At 44.9% G+C, this 23,715-nt stretch overlaps 1 protein-coding gene across 4 annotated transcripts in view; it reads right to left on the reverse strand.

Moving 5' to 3' along the window:
• Positions 1-23,715, reverse strand: part of adgrg6 (adhesion G protein-coupled receptor G6) — a 121,846-nt gene that overhangs the window by 18,135 nt on the left and 79,996 nt on the right. For all 4 annotated transcript variants that reach the window (XM_060831225.1, XM_060831224.1, XM_060831223.1 and 1 more), the window contains 10 exons: positions 22,522-22,631; positions 21,039-21,243; positions 16,372-16,537; positions 13,288-13,431; positions 10,498-10,611; positions 7,382-7,427; positions 6,396-6,502; positions 4,049-4,176; positions 2,070-2,338; positions 758-857 (listed from right to left, as the gene is read on the reverse strand). In XM_060831225.1, the coding sequence (XP_060687208.1) occupies positions 758-857; positions 2,070-2,338; positions 4,049-4,176; positions 6,396-6,502; positions 7,382-7,427; positions 10,498-10,611; positions 13,288-13,431; positions 16,372-16,537; positions 21,039-21,243; positions 22,522-22,631 (1,389 nt within the window). The remainder of the gene's footprint in view (positions 1-757; positions 858-2,069; positions 2,339-4,048; positions 4,177-6,395; positions 6,503-7,381; positions 7,428-10,497; positions 10,612-13,287; positions 13,432-16,371; positions 16,538-21,038; positions 21,244-22,521; positions 22,632-23,715) is intronic.

Consider the following 23,715-nt stretch of genomic DNA (forward strand, 5'->3'; position numbering starts at 1 on the left):
TGAGACTTATACATGGACCTCTTTAAAGTTAATGCTGATCTCTCGCTGCACTTTCTCTACAGCTGTAACACTGTTCCTACACTCTGTTCTGTTACCCAGATGCACTTATATAGTACAAACTGTCTATAGCACATCAATCACCACTTTTCACTGTACTTGGCACACACGATAGTAATAAATCAAATCAAGTCAAATCAGAATTTCTTTAGATCTTGAAAAATGCCTTCATCTGTCACAATGAGTTCTATGGTAGGTGAGCAAATATTGTTTAAGATGCTTGATCGATGGCTCAGAGGTGACAGGCGGAAATGATTCCTTGACTCGCTGAAAAATTGTGATCTGGAACACATGTTGTGGGGAAGTTGGCAATGATCGGGGGTGGGGGGAGGAATCAAATTCCACAAACTTTTTCCCCCCAAACTTTCAAAAATGAATTAAATAAATACTCAAAGTGGGTGTAAAATTACAGAGTTATGGGGCAGGAGCTATCAACTTGATAGCTCTGTCAGAGATCCAGCACTGATGCAAATGGGCTGAATGGACCACATTTCCTCCACATCATGTGTGCCTTTATGAAATGTGCTACTGGTTGGAAACTCCAACACTACTACTCCTGATCAAGAGTTTAATTAAACCTTACCGCACCCACATGAAGACTATTTCGCCCTCTGCACCAGTGACACCTCTCTGAACAGGCTAACTGCTCAGGCCCTTTCCTTTCCACCCCTACTGCCTTCACGTAACTTGCATAACTTACAATTCGGAGCCTCCATTTTCTGAATCTTCACCATATGGTTTCACTCCGTAGAATTCCTCATCGATCGCGAGAACAATTGCCACCACGACTGCTGGTAAACCTGCGGGGCACAGAAAGAGTGGAATATAAAGAGACTGGGAATAATAAAAAAAGCATTATTATCCACCCATGCCAGTACCATTCCCCAACTTTTTTTGTGAGAAATATATCCAGAGCAAGCAACTTGGAAAAAAAATAATGATTGAAAATGCCACATGAAGTGTGTACAGTTCTTCACTAAAGCCACAGAAAAGAGTGCATTCCTTGACTCAAATCAGTGTAGCACCTGTTCTTACATTCCCCACAGCAACTTATATTGAGATAGAGTCACAGACTTTTTACAGCATGAAGAGGCCCTTCAGCCTATCAAGTTCATGCTAGTCATCAAATACCCAGCACTGGCCCCTAGCCTTAAGTGCTGTGGTGTTTCAAATTGTCATTAAGATAGTTGTTAAAGGTTTTGCACGTTACACTCATCCAGACTAGTGGGGAGTATTCCATCACACTCCTGACATGTACCTTGCAGATGGTGGAAAGGCTTTGGGGAGCCAGGAGGTAAGTTAGTCACTGAAGAATTCCTGGTCTCTGACCTGCTCATGTAGCCACATGACTTATATGACTAGTCCGGTCCATTTCTGGTCAATGGTAATGCCCCATGATCTTGACAGTGGGGAATTCAGTAATGGTGATACCACTGAATGTCAGGGGATGATGATTAGATTCTCACTTGTTGGTGATGGTCATAGCCTGGCATTTGTGTGGTGTTAGTGATACTTGTCACTTGTCAGCCCAAACCTGGATATTGTCCAGATCTTGCTGCATTTGGACATGGAATGCTTCAGTCCCTGAGGAATCATGCATGGTGTTGAACATTGTGTAATCATTGGCAAGCATCCTTATTTATGACCTTGTGATGGAGGGAAGGTCATTGATGAAGCAGCTGAAGATGGTTGGGCCTAAGACACTACCCTGAGGACCTCCTGCAGAGATGTCCTGGAGCTGAGATGATTGATCTCCAACACCCACAACCACCTTCCTATGTATCAGATATGTCTCCAACTCGTGGAGAGATTTCCCTTGACATTTCCTGCTCCTAGCTTCCTGAAATACCATCGCTAATTATATAGTTAGACTAATCATTGATATAAAGCATAAAAAAAACTACAACACTATACCAAACCTTTCCAGCATTGTTCATGGTCTGAGAACAGTTGAAAACATTTGGAAAAGATATCACAAATAGTGTCGAATCAATAGTGCCAATCAAACTTACCCCATCCAATGATACAGAACTTGAGCATATATTTTCGGATATATGTGTTAAAGACCTTCACCAGGGCTATGTACATGTGAACAGCCTCCAATCCCATCCAAGTGAAGGAAGCAAGCAGGAAAAAGTGAAGGAACACTGCAACAGCAATGCACAATCCAGGAATGTTGAATGAGGCGATCCAGCCATCAAGCAGGAATGTTAGGTTTAGGAGGAAAAGTGCCGTACTCAGGTTCATCAAAATCTTGGATGGGTAATCCCGCCGCAGCTTCCTAGATGATAGACAAGAAAAACGTTGAACTTAAGTTTGTTCTGCATGACTTCCTTGTTCCTGCCGTGAAGGTCCCAACTGACGGTTATACCGTCAGAAGTCACACGACACCAGTTTACAGTTCAACAGGTGTGTTTGAAATCATAAGCTTTTGAAGCTCTGCCCCTTCATCAGGTGATGTTACTTCACCTGACGAAGGAGCAGCACTTCAAAAGTTTGTGATTTCAAACACACTTGACTTCAGACTTCGTCCACCCCAGTCAAACACCGACACCTCCATGTCGTGGTTATACTGGACAAGTCAGATTCCAGAGTAAAATCTGGCTTATTAGGCCATAATTTGTAACTTATCACGGTGGTCAGTCATCAAACATTACAAGAGGCTGCCAGTGTACTTTTGACAAGAGAACAGAAGTTTCTTGCACAAAAGGAAGGAAAAAGAACAAAGCTATCTATTAGAAATTTAGAAGCACCTTATCACAAACAAAAAAATAAAATAAGTCAACCCTTTTTCGCAGCAATATCCTTTACAGACACTCAACCCCAATGAGATAGTATCCTTTCTATCCTTATATGTTTTTAATTTCTTACTCAGCGAATGAGATTGCAAGCGTTTTCTTTCAGCATGGTCAGGAGATCAGATTCTCTCCGTCTCTCTACCCGAGACACACTGACACAGCCTAAATCACTGACCTTTCTCAATAAACTTTATGAAGAAATATCAAGGCTTTTAACAATTATATTGAACATTTGATTGCTACTAAATGCATATCTACCAGGGTGGATCTTTTTTTCTGAATTGATCTTGCAGTTGGACTCTATCTTAATTTAATAAATGTTCCAGTAGCCATCTCACCAAGTAGCTTATGGAGTCAATTAGCTTTAATAATTAAATTTCTTGGAAATGCTGTTTTGACCCATTGCTAAAAGAAACATGTTTCTGACCCTACAAACAAAATATATCTTTGCAGATCGGAAAATCAAACCCTTTACCAAAACGAATTCCTTCCCAAGATCCTAAATGGAATAGCAATTTACTATGAACATTCATCACATTACATTACAACAGTGGCAACACTTGAAAAGTACTTCATTAGCTGCAACATGCTTTGGGGCATCCTGCACATGTGAAAGGTGCTACGCAAATGCAAATTCTCTCAGTACATCTTCGCCGTGTTTCTCAAGACCTGGCATGCTGTCTACCACACTCACTCATCTCATTCCCAGAACTCCGATATACTGTGGGTCTCCTCCCCTCCCTCAAAGTTAATCTTTCCTCCTTCAATCTGCAGGACTACAAAATAAAATCGCTATTCTGAGGAAGGGCCACTCAATCTGAAACATTAACAATGATTTCTCTTGAATGGGGCTGCCAGACCTGCTGAGCTTTTCCAGCCATTTCTGGTTTTGTTTCTGATTTACAGCATCCACAGCTCGTTTGGTTGTAGGTGGGTATATTTAAGCTGATCTCGATGTTCAGGCCACTAAAGCCAGCCCGCACATCCCCAGAATTTCTGGTTTTCTGTGCCATGCAGGCAAAGGGAACCCGATAAAGTTGCTGATCTGAATGGATATCCGGCAGGGGGAGATAGGAATCAGCGTTCCTGACTGTCTTAGCTTTTCCTCTGTGGAGTCCAACGCTATCTGGGTGATAAAGGCGGCAAACCGAGCTTCTCTTCCGAAACAAGAGTTTATTTTAAAATTCACTCACTCAAAGGCCACGTATGTTAACAATGTAGTTGCTGAAAAGATGGCTGAAATACCGCATCCTATGTGAGTGATGAAGGTCAGAATCTTTGTGTTCAGAGGATCTATTTGTGGTGCAGCTCCGGAGATGTCCTGGAAGCAAAATAAATAAAATTGTATCCAGAGGCTTTTCACAATGTTATACTTTGTTGGACAGGGTGCGATCTGGGCATTAAGAACTTTCGACAGAAGGGATCCTTAGCCAGAGAACAAAAGTCACATTTACAGCTTCTAGTTAATAGTTTCTTCCAATAATCCGACATGTACATAAAGGTATCCATTATTCCTCTCCCTTTGCTCCTTTGAACACAATGAAGGCGTGGTGAATGTTTCAGATCGAAGCTGGGAGGTTGGTTCCACTGGCGGGTGAAACTAGAACAAGGGGGCATAGCCTCGAAATAACGGGGAGCAGGATTCAGGACGGAGTTGACAAGGAACTTTTTCGCCCAAAGGTTTATGAATCTGTGGAATTCCCCGCCCAATGAAGCAGTTGAGGCTATCTCGTTTAATGTTTTTGAGGCAAACGTCGATAGATTTCTATACAGTCACAGAGTTGTACAGTCATACAGCATGGAAACAGACCCTTCGGTCCAACCAGTCCATGTCGAATATAATCCCAAACTAAACTAGTCCCACCTTCCTGCTCCTGGCCCATATCCCTCCAAACCTTTCCTATACATGTGCCTATCCAAATGTCTGAACAGTAAAGGAATTAAGGGTTATGGTGAGAGGGCGGGTAAATGGAGCTGAGGCCCTGAAAAGATCAGAGTTGAAAAATGTGGTGCTGGAAAAACACAGGAGGCCAGGCAGCATCCGAGGAGCGGGAGAATCGACGTTTCGGCCTTCTTCAGGAATGAGGCTGGTGTGCCAAGCGGGCTGAGATAAAAGGTAGGGGGGAGGGAATTTGGGGGAGGGGTGCTGGGAATATGATAGGTGGAAGGAGGTGAGGGTGAGGGTGATAGGCTGGAGAGGGGGTGGAGGCAGAGAGGTCGGGAAAAAGATTGCAGGTCAAGAGGGCGGTGCTGAATCCTGGGGTTGGGACTGAGATAAGGTGGGGGAAGGGGAAATGAGGAAGCTGGAGAAATCTACATTCATCCCATGTGGTTGGAGGGTTCTTAGGCGGAAGATGAAGTGCTCTTCCTCCAGGCATCGTGATGCCATGGTCTGGCGATGGAGGAGGCCAAGGACCTGCATGTCCTTGGAGGAGTGGGAGGAGGAGTTAAAGTGTTCAGCCATGGGACGGTTGTGTTGGTTGGTGCGGGTGTCCCAGAGGTGTTCCCTGAAACATTCCGCAAGTAGGCGGCCTGTCTCCCCAGAGGAGACTACATTGGGTGCAGCAGATACAGTAAATGATGTGTGTGGAGGTGCAGGTGAATTTGCAACGAATATGGAAGGATCCATTGGAGCCTTGGAGGGAGGTGAGGGAGGAGGTGTGGCGCAAGTTTTCCACTTCTTGCGGTTGCAGGGAAGGTGCCGGGAGTGGAGATTGGGCTGGTGGGGGGTGTGGACCTGACAAGGGAGTCGCAGAGGGAGTGGTGTCTCCTGAATGCGGATAGGGGTGGAGAGGGAAATATATCCCTGGTGGTGGGGTCTGTCTGGAGGTGGCGGAATTGACGGAGGATGATATGATGTATCCAGTTTAAGAGCCTAGCTGACTATCTTTTGTTTTTTTTTGGGCGGGGGGGATGTGAGGGATGGTGAGAAGGTAAAGTCTTTACAAGTATGAAGAAGTGCTTCCTGATATTATCCCTCAGCATCCTGACTCTAACGCTGTGCCCTTCCCCACCCTTCTCCTCCCCCCTCCTTGTTCAGGCAGCCATGGGGAGCTGGGTTCATCTACCCCATCAAATCTTCCAAACGCTCTACATGTGTCAAACAAATCTCCACCCCCCTAGCCATCTTTACTCAGATCAGTACCTCAAGAGTTCCTCAAAGGCCATTTTTGAGTTAATTACGTAGTGCGGGACTGGAATCCCCCTCCAAGCCATTTGGAAATATATCACTGTTCCTTCACTGGCACTGGGTCAAAATCCTGGAATTCTCTCCCTAATGGCATTGTGGGTCAATCCTCAGCTGGTAGACTGCAGGGGTTCAAGAAGGGACCTCACCCCCACCTTCTCAAGGAGCAACTAGGGACAGACAATAAATAGTGACCCAGCCAGCAATGCCCACCTCTTATGAGTGAATAAAAGAAAGTCACGTACCCAGGCCAGAACAGATGAGGGTTGGTCCCTCATTAATGCTAAAGGACATTGTGGATTCAATTGACTTTTGTTTCCTTTTCTCTAACTCATTGCAGGGAGAAAGCTTACCAGGAGGACTCCGAAGTGCGTGAGGTGATCACACAGGCAAATGGTTTCGTTCACACTGGAATCTGAATCCACTTGACAACCTTGAATATTCCAGCCACCGCTGCCATCTACAGGAATAAAGCATTAAACAGAAACAAGGCCAAAGCAGCAGCCAGTGTCCTGTACTCCAATCTCCTTGTGTTCAAGGCCTAAATCGTATTTGCCTTCTCAATTATTTTCTGTATCTCCCGAGCTAATGTTTTCTGCCTTCCTTGCACAAGAACATTACAAATCTTCATGAACATCAACACCTCAATGCCTCGTTTTTTTTAAACGTGTGCTTTTTTATTTTTCCCCCCAAAATGACTAGCCCCACACTCCCCACATAATGTTCCATCTGACCCTCACTTGGTCGCCTGCTCTCTTAAACCTTTCTGAATTAGAAGGTAAGGCAGATGAACTGAATTATTACTTGTCAACTAATCCAAGATCAGACAGAAAAGTATGTGGCACAATGGCTCAGTGGTTAGCACTGCTGCCTCACAGCGCCAGGGATCCGGTTCAATTCTAGCCTCAGGCATCTATCTGTGTGGAGTTTGCACGTACTCCCAGTGTCTGCATAGGTTTCCTCCGGGTGCTCCGGTTTCCTCCCACAGTCTGAAAGTGTGTAGGTTAGGTGGATTAACCACTGAAAATGCAGGATTACAATGGTGGGTCTGGGTGGGATGCTCTTCAGAAGTTCAGTGTGGACTCAATAGGCCGAATGGTCTACCCCCACACTGTAAGGGATTCTAATTTCAGCATTTGAGCAGGAACTCTGAACATTAACCAGTGAGGAGAAACCAAAACCAAGTGGGGGAATTGGTGAATGAGGCAGGATGGAGTGCTACCCCTGGCACGGGGATGGCTTATTTTTGGGAAAAAAAATTGTGATCCTTCAAGATGCACTGGTCCCATTTCCATTGTACTTGGTTGCAAAAATGACGACAAATAAATCTCACACTTACTCTTCAATGTTAAATCCCAGAAGGCACACTGTGGCCGAACATCCTCCTGTCAAACAAGACAACAGAAATACAAGACTCTGAGCTGTCAGTCCGTCACAGGCTTCCAACTGAGTGGAAATCATTTTTCTTTACAAAAGACACTTGGTAATTATACAGTTATCAATTTAGGTTCCCCCAAGTGCTTTATAACTAATTGAAATGAACTCTGCTTTACAAATAGCTGAAATGTGTAATAAAGATGACAAACCGAGCTTCTCCTACACACACACAACAGCAAGCTGATGATAAGCTGATATTTTGCCAATTAGTGATATTCCTGAAGTGATGCATACACACCGGCCAGGACACCAGCAGGGAGGACTCCCTTGCTTTTCTTTGGATCTCTGCTCCATATTAGTGGAAGGAAGGCTCTAACAGTGCAGCATTCACTTAGTACTGCACCAGAGCTCCCAGCCTAGATGACCTGCTCAAAGCAGGGACTAGAACAAACCAACTCCCAACTCAAAAGGAAGAGATTGCTACCCTCTAAGGTATGGCTGACACTTGTTTAACTACTGCACAGTTGCTGAGAATTTCCTCAGACTTCCTCCAGCCCAGTCCCTACTGTCATATCAGAGCATTCAGCGAAATGGGGAAGGACTCCATGGGACACATGACCTGGGGATTTCTTTGCATGGATAGAACATAAAGGGTGGGGTGAGGGGGAAGAGAAATTTATTTTTCAAGGAGGCGTGCAGCAATGTCATTAAATCACTCAGCAAACATAAACAGTGCCAGTTTGCTCAGCTTTATTAATAAGGGCACAGAGTACAAGAGCAAGGAGGTGATGCTGAAATTGTTCAAGGTACAGGTTAGGCCTCAGCTGGAGGGCTCTGTCCTGTTGTGGGCTCCACATCCTAGGAAAGATGTGAGAGAGTGCAGAAGTGATTCACAAGAATGCTATCAGGAATGAGAAACATCAGTGAAGAGGATAGATTGAAGACGTTGGGACTGCTTTCCCTGGGGACGAGAAGGCCAAGAGGGGATAGAGGTTTGCAAAATCGTGAGGCGGCTGGACAGGGAGAGCCCACTTGTAAAAGGAACAGGAGGAAGAGGGTGCACATTGAAGGAGATGTGCAAAAGAAGCAAGGCTGGAGTGAGAGAAAGGTTAAGGTTTAGGACACACCACTTACAAATGGTGGTGGAGACAGGTCCAATTGAAGCTTTCAAGTTATTGGACAGTTATTTGGATAGACATAAGGCAAAGGGGAGAAAAAGCAAGAGATTAGCACGACATAATGAAGCTCATTTCGGCACAAGGCGAATGGCGTTCCGTCGCACAGTAACCTTTCTGCGATTCTGTGATAAACCTCTGTAAGACCCAGAATCAAATTGACCAGAGGTGTAGGAGAGCGAATAAAACAGCCAAATGGAGGGTTAATAAAGGGCAAGGTGCACACTTCTGTGTCTCAAGTGTCGGATTGAGCTCGGATGCCTGGTCTCAGTGGCTAGCATAAAACAAAAAGCAACATGAGAATAACATTACAAAAATCATAACTAACTCTAATTAAAAAGATTAGGAGTACGTGCATCAGGGGAATGAACGCTAAGCCATGAAAAGACAATGCAGAGACATGGTTGGGAAAAGAGGTTTTGAGATTTATAACAATTGGACAAGAAGTAGGTGAGATCCCAGCAAAAAAAATCAAAGCTACATCCTGGAGAGGTGCATCCATGGGAGTAGGGAGGAAATGGTTCGTGAGCATTTGGAAAGCACTGTAGTGCTGGGGAGATATAGCGAGGCAATGATTTTAAGTACAAAAATTCTCCCTGCTATAGGAAAGATGTTGTTAAAGTTGAAAGAGTCCAGAAACGATTTGCAAGAGTATTGCCAGGCTTGAAGGGTTTGAGCTCTGGGGAGAGACTGAATAGGCTCTTTTCCCTGGAGTATCGGAAGCTGAGGGGTGACCTTATAGAAGTTTATAAAATCATGAGGGGCATTGATAGATTAGATTAGATTCCCTCCAGTGTGGAATGGCCAAGGCCTTTTCCCCAGGGTAGGGGAGTCCAAAACGAGAGGACATAAGTGAGGGGAAAGATTAGAATGGGATCTAAGGGACAACTTTTCCACCCAGAGGGTGGTGCATGTATGGGATGATCCATACATGCCAGAGGAAGTTGTGGAAGCTGGTACAATGACAATATTTAAAAGGCATCTGGTTGGGGATATGAATAGGAAGGGTTTAGAGGGATATGGGCCAAGTGCTGGCAAATGGGACTAGATTAATTTAGGACATCTGGCTGGCATGGGCGAGTTAGACCATGACAAACCTTGCAGGTCAGGGGGCCAACAGGATGATCAGGGATGATAGTGTGATGATTCAAGAGACTTAGTGCGGGACAAAATATACCTCACAGGGTTTTTGATAAGCTGAAGCATCTGAAGCACACGAATGGAAGATCAGGAGGGGAGGTATAGGAATAAATTAGCAGAAATTGGTACTGTGCAAAGATTGCAAAGCAAAGGATGGAGAGCTGGAGTGCAAAGGTGTTCCTGAGCGCCCTTGCTGATTCAGGATTAAAAGCCCTGGCAATGTCTCAATAATTGCTTGACAGCCACAAGACTCCAATTGACAGTTCAATTGCAAGTTGCAGTACTGCTAAAATCCTACAGGTAGTGAGGGCGAGCACCGGGAATGGACAATTCACAACAGTGACACCACCTGATAGTTCTTGGTACTGAATCCACAGAATGTTCCTCTTGGTTTACAACAGATAAAAATCACACAACACCAGGTTATAGACCAACAGATGTAATTGGAAGCCCACTAGCTTTTGGGGTGCTGCTCCTTTATCAGGTGATTGTCATCAGCTGAAGGAGCGTCGCTCCGAAACCTAGTGTGCTTCCAATTAAACCTGTTGGACTATAACCTGGTGTTGTGTGATTTTTAACTTTGTACACCCCAGTCCAACACCAGCAGGCTGTGAGCTGAAATTAATAGAGGTGTTTGAAACCCATGAAAAGGTTTTGATGATGCAGGTCAAGAGAAACACAATATTGTGCCCGAGCTACTGGTTCGGGTACATTTCTGGTTAATGGTATTATCAAGAATGTGAATAATGGAAATTGATCATACCTCATGCTGTCTGTGTTTAATTCGGATCCTGACTGGTTCAGAGAGATTACTGATGCTGATGTTCCCCACACTGCTGGCAATCACAAAACTCAGGAGCTTCAATGCTCCTGAATCCTATTAGATTAGACAAGAAACACTCGGGTGAGACTCAAAGTGTTGCAGAAGCAGAAGACCATGAAATATTGGAGCAGAATCAGGCCATTCTCAGCCCTTGATTCACCATTTGATCATGACTGATATGTTTCTCAACCCCATTCTTCAGTCTTCTCCCTGTAACCCTTAATCTCCCTTCTCATCAAGAACCCATCTATCTCTGTCTTCAATACACTCAGTGACTTGGCCTCCACAGGCTTCTGTAGCAGTGAGCTCCACAGAGTCACCACCCTCTGGCTGAAGAAATTACTCCTCATCTCAGTTCAAAAGGGTCATCCTGTCATTTTTAAATCCCCACAGTCTCTTTCCCGGGGAGATCCAAGGGGATTCTTGACAGAAATCAGGACAAACTTATCAAAACATACAGGATTCTTCGTGGACTTGACAGGGTAAGTATGGAAAGGATGTTTCCCCTCCTGGGAGATTCGAGGTCCAGAGGGCATCATCCACATTTAAGACAGAGGTGATGAGGTATTTCATCTCTGAATCTGTGGAATTCTCATAGAGTCATGGAAATGTACGGCACTGAAACAGACCCTTCAGTCCAACTTGTCCATGCCGACCAGATATCCTAAATTAATCCAGTCCCATTTACCAGCACTTGGCCCACATCCCTCTAAACCCTCCCTATTCATGTCTGCATTCATGTCCTCAGGTCTTACTCTTTCCTATTATTGGAAATATCTTTTCCATGGATGAGGATGGAAAATCAACGTTTTGGGCAAAAGCCCTTCATGAGGAATACAGGCAGGAAGCCTCCAGGGTGGAGAAATAAATGGGAGGAGGTGGGACTGGGGAGAAGGTAGCAAAGAGTACAATAGATGAATGGGGGTGGGGATGGAGGTCATAGGTCAGAGGGGAGGGTGGGGGAATGTAGCAAAGAGTACAATAGGTGATTGGGGCTGGGGATGGAGGTCATAGGTCAGAGGGGAGGGTGGGGGAATGTAGCAAAGAGTACAATAGGTGATTGGGGCTGGGGATGGAAGTGATAGGTCAGAGGGGATGGTGGAGTGGATAGGTGGGAAGGGAGATTGGCAGGTAGGACAGGTCATGAGGACAGTGCTGGGAAAATTGACGCTTCGGGCAAAAGGGAAAATTGATGTTTCGGGCAAAAGTACCGAAATGTCAATTTTCCCACTCCTCGGATACTGCCTGACCTGCTGTGCTTTTCCAGCACCACTCTGATCTAAACATCTTCTCCATGTCCACACTATCCAGGCTTCTCAGTATCCTGTAAGTGTCAATGAGATCCCACAAATCCTTCTCAACACCAGTGAGTACAGAACCAGAGTCCTCAACCACTCCTCATGTGACAAGCCCCTCATCCTGAGATCATTGTTGTAAACCTCCTCTGGACTGTCTCCAACATCAACATATCCATAGATACGGGTACCAAAACTGCTCACAAAATTCCAAATGTAGTCTGACCAGAGCCTTGTTCAGCCTCAGCAGTACAGCTCTGTCTTGTACTCTAGTCATTTTGAAATGAATGCTTATATTGTATTTGCCTTCCTAACTGCCTACTGAACCTGAATATTAACCTTAAAAGAATTCTGAACTAGGGCTCCTAAATCCCTTTGTGCTTCAGATTTCCAAATCCTTTCCTCATTTAGAAAATAGTCCATGCCTCTATTCTTCCTACCGAAGTGTATTACCTCACACTTCCCCACATTGTATTCCATCTGCCATTTCTTTGCCCACGTTGCTAGTCTGCCCAAGTCCTTCTGCAGCCTTCCCACTTCCTCAACACTACCTGCTCCTCCAATCTTTGTGTCATCTACAAACCTAATAGCAACACCCTCAAATCCTTTGCCCAGATCGTTAATGTATCATGCGAATAGTTGTGGTCCCATCACAGACTCCTGTGGAACTCCACTCACCGGCTGCCATCCTGAAAAAAGACCCTTGATCCCTACTCTCTGCCAATCTTCCGTCCATGCTCCTAACACCGTGGGCCTCTTACCTTATTCAGCAGCCTCATGTGTGGCATTGTGTCAAAACAGCAGACTCAAGGGGCCAAAGCTGAAAATGTGTTGCTGGAAAAGCGCAGCAGGTCAGGCAGTATCCAAGGAGCAGGAGAATCAACGTTTCGGGCATGAGCCCTTTTTCATTCCTGAAGAAGGGCTCATGCCCAAAACGTCGATTCTCCTGCTCTTTGGATGCTGCCTGACCTGTTGCACTTTTCCAGCAACACATTTTCAGCTCTGATCTCCAGCATCTGCGGTCCTCACTTTCTCCTTCAAGGGGCCAAAGGGCCACTTCTGCTCCTAATTTGTTGTTCATACGTATCTCTCTGTGTTCCAAGGGATAGAAAATGACATGAGGCAGGAGTCCTGCTCCTGATTTCTATCCAGGGTCCCTGTCCCACTGCATAGGCCTCTGCTGCACTGCCGCTAATGTGTCAAAAGCTTGGCAAACACTAGCGCCAAGCTGTCCACTGGTTCCATGGGTGAGAGACTGGATGGGTAACTGTATCAACGTCACCCACTAGGATACAATGTAAGGCAATGGCAGGAAAGATGGAGGAGGGGGTGAGAATTGGAGATGAAGTTATAGTGGCAAGGGAGGGGGAGCTTTGGAAATCTATCTTCATGCACGACGTTCGTCAGGTAGACATGTCGAATGTAGCTCGCTTGCCTGAAAGAGTCCTGTTTTACTGAAGAAAGCGAACTGAATCCTCGACACCATACTGAGCTCATCAGCTGTCAGACGCTCGAAAAGGGCAGGTGGTAACTTGATCCCTGCCAGGGCTTCACCATGTGGATCCCCATCAAAGTTCGGCTGCGGATGAGAAAGGGTGGGGCATTAATCATACTGCAACAACAGAGGGGTTCAGAGCATGTAATCTCATCAATCAACTCCAGTCCTCCCCCACCTCCTCCCCCCACCCACCACTCACAGAGGGGACACACATCAAGAGGGGAGAGCAACCAGGTTACAATCGGTACTTTCATTCAATCTGTCCAGTTATGTTCTGACACCTCTGTAGCAGGTGTGACTTGAACCTGGGTCTTCTGCCTCAGAAGGAGGGGCACTACCACTGCACCTGTTATACGATTATACCGATCATGACAGAGACATTCCTGAAGCATGTATACTCTGGCTGTAGAGTCATATAGCACAGAAACAGGCCCTTTGGTCCATCTCGTCTATGCCAACCACATTTCCCAAATTAAACTAATCCCACTTGTCTGCATTTGGCTCATATTCCTCCAAACCTCTCATATTTATGTACCTGTCCAAATACCTTTTACATGTTATAACCATGCGGCTGTACAGGACATTGGTTAGGCCACTGTTGGAATATCGTGTGCAATTCTGGTCTCCTTCCTATCGGAAGGATGTTGTGAAACTTGAAAGGGTTCAAAAATGATTTACAAGGATGTTGCCAGGGTTGGAGGATTTGAGCTACAGGGAGAGGCTGAATAGGCTGGGGCTGTTTTCCCTATAGTGTCAGAGGTTGAGGGGTGACCTTGTAGAGGTTTACAAAATTATAAGGGGCCTGGATAGGGTAAATAGGCAAGGTCTTTTCCCTGGGGTCAGGGAATCCAGAACTAGAGGGCATAGGTTTAGGGTGAGAGGAGAAAGATATAAAAGAGAAGTAAGGGGCAACTTTTTCACACAGAGGGTGGTACGTGTCTGGAATGAGTTGCCAGAGGATGTGGTGGAGGCTGGTACAATTGCAACATTTAAGAGGCATTTGGATGGGTATATGAATAGGTAGGGTTTGGAAGGATACAGGCCGGGTGCTGGCACTAGATTGGGTTGGGATGTCTGGTCAGCGTGGACGGGTTGGACCGAAGGGTCTGTTTCCATACTATACATCTCTATGGCTCTATGACTCTATGCGTGAAGCTCCCACAGTGTGAAATTGTTGCCCCTTGGGTCCCTTTTAAACCTTTCTTCTCTCCCTGTAAAAATATGCCCTCCAGGTTTGAACTCCCCCACCCTAAGGAAAATAACTTAACTGCTCACCTTATCTGTACCCCTCAGGATAATATAAAACTCGATAAGGTCAACCCTCAACCTCCTGCACTCCAGGGAAAGAAGTCCCTGCCTATCTAGCTTTTCCCATTGTCTCAAGCCCGCAGGTTCTGGTAACATCCTGGTAAGTATTCTCTGTACCTTCTCCAGTTTGATAATATCCCTCCTATAGCAGGGCGACCAGAACTACACACAGTACTCCAGAAGTGGCCTCACCAACATCCTGTCCAAATATTGTGATGTTTATACTCCAAACACTATGAAAAAAATAGTTCAATGATGGGATTTTAAATCTCACCCAAAGCAGCTGGGGAAGTTAAGTTCAAATAATCAAAGACAAAAATAACATGATACTCAACAATAACTACCTTAACCAATCAGATGGTAATCAGCATCCGTACGGTTCACTAAGATCCTTTAGGGAAGGAAATCTGTCATACTCACATGGTGTGGCCTACATGTGACTCTATGCCCACATAAAACAAGAATTAGGAGCAGGAGTAGGCCATTCAGCCCCTCGAGTCTGTTCCACTCTTCAATAAAGTTACAGCTGATCTGGCTGTGGCCTCAATTCCCTTTTCTTGCCTATTTCCCCACTCTCCCATGAGATTTGACTTGATTGTCTATCCAACATACTACCTAACCCAGTCCTGACGAGATTGATCAACCCAGTCCCCTCAAGATGGGTATTCCACAAACCTCTAACTCTGAGTGAAGAAATCCTTTTATCATAGAAGCCCTACAGTGCAGAAAGAGACCATTCAGTCCATCAAGTCTACAGCAAACCTCCAAAGAGCATCCCACCCGGACCCAGCCCCCTCCCTATGCGCATTAGTTCATATTTATCATGGCCAATACATTTAGCCTGCACATTCCTGGACACTGGGAAATTCAACATAGTAAATCCACCTAACCTGTACATCTTTGAACTGTGGGAGGAAACTCACGCAGACACAGGGAGAACATGCAAGCTTCACATAGACAGTTGCCTGAGGCTGGAATCAACCCCGAGTCCCCGGCACTGTGAGGCAGCAGTGCTAACCACTGAGCCAATGTGCTGCCCTAATCTCCTCTCAGCAATGATACTGACATTTACCTACTCTCTCAAATGGCCTAGCAAACCCTTTGGCATTTTGCAACAAGGGGACTTACCACCACCTTTCTAAGAGCAATTCCTAATGGGTGATAAATATTGGCTTTCATTGAATTTATAATAAATGTTTGCAATGAGTGATGTCCTCCACATAGAGTCATAGACATGTACAGCACGAAAACAGCCACTTCAGTCCAACTCGTCCATGCTGACCAAATATCCCAACCTAATTTAGTCCCATTTGCCAGCACATGGCAAATATCCCTCTATACCCTTCCTATTCATGTAACTATCCAAATGTCTGTTAAATGCTGTAATTGTACCAGACTCCACCACTTCCTCTGGCAGCTCATTCCATACCGGAACCACCCTCTGCATGAAAAAGTTGCCCTTTAGGTCCCTTGCAAACTTTTCCCTTCTCACCATAAACCTATGCCCTCTAGTTCTGGACTCCCCCACCCCAGGGAAAAAAACCTTGTCTATTTACCCTATCCACACCCTTTATGATTTTATACAAACCTCTATGAGGTCACCGCTCAGCCTCCAATGCTCCAGGGAAAATAGCCCCAGCCAATTCCAGCCGCTCGCAGGGGAGCTCAAACCCTGGCAACATCATGTTGCCTGTTCCGGTCACAGTGCCTTACCTTGAGCTCCGAGTCTCCATTCTGGGATCCCACAGTGAAGGAAGTGCCAGTGTAATTTGTGGAGTTGACAGCGGAGATCCCAATGGCTACGTTTTGTTTGCTGATACTCACTGATGACCCACTGAAGATCATCTTTACCGTCAATGCATCTAGGGTCCTCAAAGCTCTGCACAAAAAAAAAAGAAAACTAGTCAGGCCGCAGCTGCAACACTGTGAACAGCGTGGGGGCCCCTTATCTAAGAAAGCTAAAGTGTCATTGGAGTCAGTCCAGAGGAGGTTCATTCAGCCAATACCAGGTAGGGAGGGACTTGGTTTTGAGGAGAGTTTGAGGAGGCTGGGCCTGTGTTAGTTGGAGTTGAGTGTAATGAGCAGAAACCTTATTGAAATGTGTCAGATTCTTCGGAAACTTCATGATTTTATACAAACCTCTATGAGGTCACCGCTCAGTCTCCGACGCTCCAGGGAATATAGCCCCAGCCTATTCCAGCCGCTCACAGGGGAGCTCAAACCCTGGTAACATCATGTTGCCTGTTCCGGTCACAGTGCCTTACCTTGAGCTCCGAGTCTCCATTCTGGGATGTGGAAAAATTGTTTCCCTTTGTGGAAAGGTTAAGGACCATAGGGCATCATGTTAGAGTAAGGGAGGGACAGAAGAGGGGCAGGGTTGAAGAGGGATTGCTTTTTTCAGAGGGCTGGGAATCTGTGGAATTCGTGACCACAGAGTGCTGTTGAGGCTGTTGAGGTTGAGTGTTTTCAAGATTGTGAGAGACAGATGTTTAATCAGGAGTGGGTGGGCAAAAGACAGGAATGTGGAGGGGAGGATAATCTGATCAGCCATGACCTCAGTGAATGGCAGAGCAGACTCGATGGGCTGAATGGCCTACATATCATGGCCTTATAAATCGTAAGGCAGAAATGTGATGAGGATTGTGTTCAGGATATAGTCTCAGTTGGCTGGGCAGTGAGTTGCAGTCCCTGCCTGAAGATTTGAGGACGAGAGGCGAGCAGGCATTCTTAGTGAGATGCTGTGCCAATGCTGTACTAGCAGAGACAATATCTTTCTGATGGGCTGTTAAGATTATAAATGATCATTTCAATAAATTAGAGCGCAGCTCTCAGCCAGTGTACCCTCCAATATTTATCTTGGAGCTAACATGACTGAGGCAGATGACCCAGTCAGTTCCTTCCCTGCGGTTTGAGAGAGCTTGCTGTGGGTACATTGGCTGATGGACTGCCAGTCACCTGCACTTCACTTTATGTAAACTGTGTTGGGACATGAACAGAAAGGGAGGGTTCCTACCTGTCCTCTCAGATAAGTAACAAAATGCATTGTCCTTTCAAAGAGTCTGATGGTGACAGTGGGGGAGGGGGCAGGGAGACGTGGGGAGTTGGGTGGGGGGCGTGGTTAGTTCCTCCCCAACTCCTGGGAAATTTAATTTGGAGATGCCGGGGTGGACAAAGTTAAAAATCACACAACACAAGGTTATAGACCAACAGATTTATTTGGAAGCATTAGCTTTCGGAGCGCCGCTCCTTCACCAGGTGGTTGTGACCATACGACACAGAATGTATAGCAAAAGGGTTACAGTGTCATGGAGTTGTAATGAAATATTAAACAACTTTACTTAAAAATCACACATCACCAGGTGGTAAAGTTAAAAATCACACAACACCAGGTAATAGTTCTCAAACTAATTTAGATTACGTCTTTCATCTTTTAGAATGGGATATGTTGGTTTCGGTTCTTTAATATGCAAATCCCAGAATTACATTCTCAAGGTGGTGTCAGTTTATCTAATAATAGGTGTCATTGTGGCTCAGACAATGTATTAAATGTGTAAAGGTAATGTCTGTACCAATGTTGAGTCAATTCTATTCCGAAAGTGGGGCTGACAGAATCTGACATGGATTTATGCTGTTATTGAGCAAAATCAAATGTAATTCTGAAAATACAAATTCACCCCATAAACATATATGTGTGTGCATGCAGGAGAGACAGAGTGAGAGTGTGCATGTGGGTGTGAGTGCATGTGAAAAAGTGTGTGTGTAAGCTTGGTCAAGTATGTGTGTGAGTATAAGCCAGTGAGAGATTGCGTGCGTGGGGGTGGGTGCATGGGGTACATGTGTGTGCGTATGAGAGAGAGCTTGTGAATGAGAGAGGGTCTGTGTGAGTGTGACAGTATGTAGGAGTGTGTGTGTGTGTGTGTGTGTGTGTGTGTATATGTGTGTGTGTGTGTGTGTGTGTATGTTTGCATGTGTGTGAGAGTGAGTGTATAGTGCAGGGGGGGTCACCTGTAGTGTGACATGAACCCAAGTTCCCAGATGAGGCTATCCCCGGGTACCGAAGTTGGCTATCAGCTTCTGCTCGACCACTTTGCGTTGTTGCCTGTCCTGAAGTCCACCTTGGAGAGTGTTCACCTGAAGGTCCAAGGTTAAATGTCCCAGAACGCTGAAGCATTCCCTGGCTGATCCTGTGTGCCTGTAGGGCTTGTCCATAGGGAATGGCTGTAGGGAGGCTATAGGGAGACGACACAGACACAAACACAACACAATGACCCCATACAACACACACACACACACACACACACACACACACACACACCCTCTCTCTCATTCACAAGCTCTCTCTCATACACACTCTGCACTCACCCCACACACGTGCACCCTCACTGGTTTATACCCCATCACACTAACACACATACTTGACACTTACACACACACTTTTTCACATGCACACTCTCACTCTGTCTCTCCTGCATGCACACACATATATGTTTATGGAGTGAATTTGTATTTTCAGAATTATATTTGATTTTGCTCAATAACAGCATAAATCCATGTCAGATTCTGTCAGCCCCACTTTCGGAATAGAATTGACTCAACATTGGTACAGATATTACCTTCACACATTTAATGCATTGTCTGAGCCGCAATGACACCTATTATTAGATAAACTGACAACCACCTTGAGAATGCAATTCTGGGATTTACATATTAAAGAACCGAAACCACCATATTCCATTCTAAAAGATGAAAGATTTAATCTAAATTAGTTTGAGAACTATAACCTGGTGATGATTTGGAGATGCCTGTGTTGGACTGGGGTGTACAAAGTTAAAAATCACACAACACCAGGTTATAGTCCAACAGGTTTAATTAGAAGCACACTAGCTTTTGGAGCGACGCTCCTTCATCAGGTGATTGTGGAGGGCTCGATCGTAACACAGAATTTATAGCAAAAATTTACAGTGTGATGTAACTGAAATTATACATTGAAAAATTGATTGTCTGTTAAGCCTTTCATCTGTTAGAATACAGTGATAGTTTCACTTCTTTCATGTCTATCACTGTATTCTAACAAATGAAAAGCTTAACAGACAATCAATTTTTCAATGTATAATTTCAGTTACATCACACTGTAAATTTTTGCTATAAATTCTGTGTTAGGATTGAGCCTTCCATTACCAACTGATGAAGGAGCAGTGCTCTGAAAGCTAGTGCTTCCAATTAAACCTGTTGGACTATAACCTGGTGTTGTTTGATTTTTAACTTTATAACCTGGTGTGTGATTTTTAACTTTATAACCTGGTGATGTGTGATTTTTTAACTAAAGTTGCTTAATATTTCATTACAACTCCATGACACTGTAACCCTTTTGCTATACATTCTGTGTCATATGGTCACAACCACCTGGTGAAGGAGCGTCGCTCCAAAAGCTAGTGCTTCCAAATAAACCTGTTGGTCTATAACCTGGTGTTGTGTGATTTTTAACCTTGTCCTGGGAAATATTCATCCTTTAGCCAGCATGACAGCACTGAACCAAGTCACTCAATTTGGATCCCATTGCTGCCACTCTAGTTGTGCTATGCACAGGTTAACAGCAGTGTTTCCCCGTTACACAAGTATGTGTCAAACTCTGAACATACGTGTGCAAGTGCACGTGTCTGTGTATCTCTGTATGTCTTGGCATGTCTGTATTTGTGTGTGTGTGTGTGTGTGTGTGTGCATGCACCTGTGCTTGTGTGTGTATATGCACATATCCATATCTGCATGCATCCATGTATGTGTGTGTCTCTATGTGTGTGTATCACATTGTGTTTGTGTGTCTGTGTGTTGTTTGTGTGTCTATGTATGTGTGTGTGTGTTATGTGTGTGTCTGCATGAATGAGTGTGTGTGTATATGTCTGTGCGAATCTGTTATGTATATGCGTGTGTCTGTGCACGTGGGTCTGTGTGTCTGCTTGTGTGTGTCTGTTACGTGTCTGTGTGTGCATGTGTGACTGTGTATCTGTTCATGTGTCTGTGTGTGGTCTGTTTATGTGTCTGTGTGTGGTCTGTTTATGTGTCTGTATGTAATAGTGCATGGGTCTGTGTGTATGCTTTTCATGTATCTGTTCATGTGTCAGTGTGTTTGTTTACATGTCTGCGTGTGTGTTTACACACCTGTGTGTATGTTTGTGTTTGTGTGTGTACATGTGTGACTGTGCAGGAGACTAAAGAGGACAAGAAAATTCCAGCAATGGGAATGAATCAAATCGGGCCATGCTGGGGTTGGTCATATCTCCTGCAGCTTCTCAGTCAGAAGAGGCGCGAGGACAAACAGTTCCCACTGGAAAGGCGCGTGTACAAATCGATAGATTGCACTTCCCACCAGAGCGAGTACTTACACTTGGGAAGATGTGGCCAGTGCCTCATCTGAGCTTGAAAGAATATTGGACAGAACTGACAGCACCGTGGATGCCAATGTGGAGTTGATGTCCGACACGATCACAATCTGATTCAGAGTTTCCACCAGCTTAACCACTTGGTCCTGGGTAAGATTGCCATCCGCAGAGAAATCGAGGAGCTGACTGGCCACCTCTGCCGCATTGTCTGCAGGGGGTGATCAAGGAAGAAAGGATTAAAGGAGAGCGTAGCTGAGCAGCAGCAGAGGAAGGACAACACCGGATTCTGGAACACATCTCAAATACAGCTGGACCACAGTAACAAGCTGCACATTGAAATCTTTGCAAATCTGTGCAAGGTTCATGTGAGCACTTCAACATGCTGCATGTGTGTAGATAGTTTTAATCAGATAAACCTCTGGTGCAGTTTCTATGTATAAGGCAAAGGCACCATAGTCCCAGAAGATCATTGTGGCAGCTCCCATTACAGAGAGACCACTGGTGTATGTAAGGAGGAGTTAGACAGATTTTTAGTTGGTAATGGGTTGAAGGAATATGGAGAGAAGGTAGGAAAATGGGGGTGAGAAGCAAATCAGCCCTGAGAAATTTACTTCCTCCATCTCTGATGTGCAGAAACAGCAGTGTGTACGAGCTACGAGATGCATTGTAGCAAACTCAAATGGGCCAAATGGCCTAATTCTGCTCCTACATTTTATGAACTGGTGGTATATTTAAGCTGACAGTCATCATGCATCAGGTGAGGGAAGAGGTTCAGAAGGAGAGTCCTTCACAATAACCTTACAGCAATTGAACCCCTGATGCTGGCATCACTCTGCATTGCTAACCAGCCATCCAAGCTAACCAAGCCTCTATTTGTATGTACTTACTCTCATGGAAGAGTATGTATCACAGTGTGAGCACTTTGATGTGGTACTCTGATGTATCTGGCATAGAGTCTGTGTGCAACATCATCAGCATCGTTATTGAAGTAACCATCCTTGACCATAATACAAGTTGGTCACTGTTAACAACTGGTGATGGATGGAAATGTTGGGGAATGGATATTGATGGGGAATTATTGCTGGATAATAGAGGGTCCAATGATATTGAATTTTCAGGAACTCTTCTTGTTCCGAGGCAAACATGATCTCTTGATCACATCCCGAGAACTCACTGACAAGTCTGAAAGGGCTCAAATAAACCAAGGGAAATTGGGGATGGAGTGGAATAATGGGTGTTGCCAACTATGTTCACGTCCTGTATAAGAAGGAAGGGGAAAAAATGGACACTATTTAACCATCGGAGCTGCACTATGTAGATTAATCCTGCCCATGGTCGCATTGGTGTCTCAATAGTAATCCTCCCTGACCCAATCTTACATTGAAGTTCTCTCAATGGGCCCAACACAGATCCACATGGGACCTTCCTGCCCTTTCTTGATGTGAACGAGACTCTTCCTGAAGAAGCCGAATCCCGTAATAATTACCTGCGGAAACAGGTGGAAGGTTTTCCAAGCTGCTGTTGTTTGTAACCAGCGAACAGTTTCTCAAGTCAGGGGGTTCCCAGAAAGATGTGTAGTTCTGCATATTTAAAAGGCTGGACAGACCAGAAGGAAAATATTACTCCATGTATACAAATCCCGAAGAAACTAGCAAACAGGTCAAAACAATAAATTGAAAAAGTGCTTCAGAACTTGAGTATTGCTTTAAAAAAGTCAGTTTGTCAAAACCTCTCATTTTCCTCATCAGGACAACTTGCAAGAATACCAATTCGAAGAGAAAGCCATTTATTCTGCATTAGAGAAGAGTCCTGATTCTTGGGAAGTATACTCGGATTAGTAGAGGTGTTGCCATGGAATATGCACACATTAATGCTGATTGACAGTTAACTGCCAGGATTTGTTTACTCTTTAAACCAAATAGGTTGAGTCTGATCAATCAAGGCATGGCCTGGAGAACTGAACCCGCAAATGGTTGTCACTGGTTTTGTTGAGTTGACGCAGGCACAGGCAGGTAATAAGGTAGTTAAAAGAGCAAGGCAGAGGCTGGGAACTCTGCAAGGAGCTCATGTCCCAATTCCTCAAAGCCTGTCCACCATTGGCTAGGCACAAGTGTGGAATCTAATGGAGTGCACTCCTCTTGCTTGGATGAAAACAGTTCCAAACCACACTCTATAGTTTTCCAACATCCAGGACAAAGTAGCCCACTTGACTGGTGGGCCTTAAAAATTTACTTCCTCCATCTCTGATGTGCAGAGACAGCAGTGTGTACGAGCTATGAGATGCATTGTAGCAACTCACCAAGGCTCCTTCAACACCACCTTCCAAACCTACAATTCTTACCATCAAGAAGGATTTGGGCAGCAGACACATGGGATTACCACCATCTCCTCATATCATCAACCACATCAACTGACGCCACCTCTTTCAGAAATAAGAGGCTTGGGAACAAAAGCCTGAAGGCATTTCACTGAAAGGCTTTCCAGTAATTGGAATGAACGAATTGAGAAAGAAAACCAATCTCAACAAACTCCTGGATTCTGTAAGATGGTTCAAACTAGATGAGTTAGAATGTCACTTGCAGAAATGTAAAGCTGAGCTGATCCTAGGACAGCTCAAGAGGGCTGTACCGAGTTGGACGGTTGGATCTGGGATCGTAGAACATAGAACATTAGAGCACAG

This window comes from Hemiscyllium ocellatum, chromosome 10, assembly GCF_020745735.1.
Source record: "Hemiscyllium ocellatum isolate sHemOce1 chromosome 10, sHemOce1.pat.X.cur, whole genome shotgun sequence".
NCBI lineage: Eukaryota > Metazoa > Chordata > Chondrichthyes > Orectolobiformes > Hemiscylliidae > Hemiscyllium > Hemiscyllium ocellatum.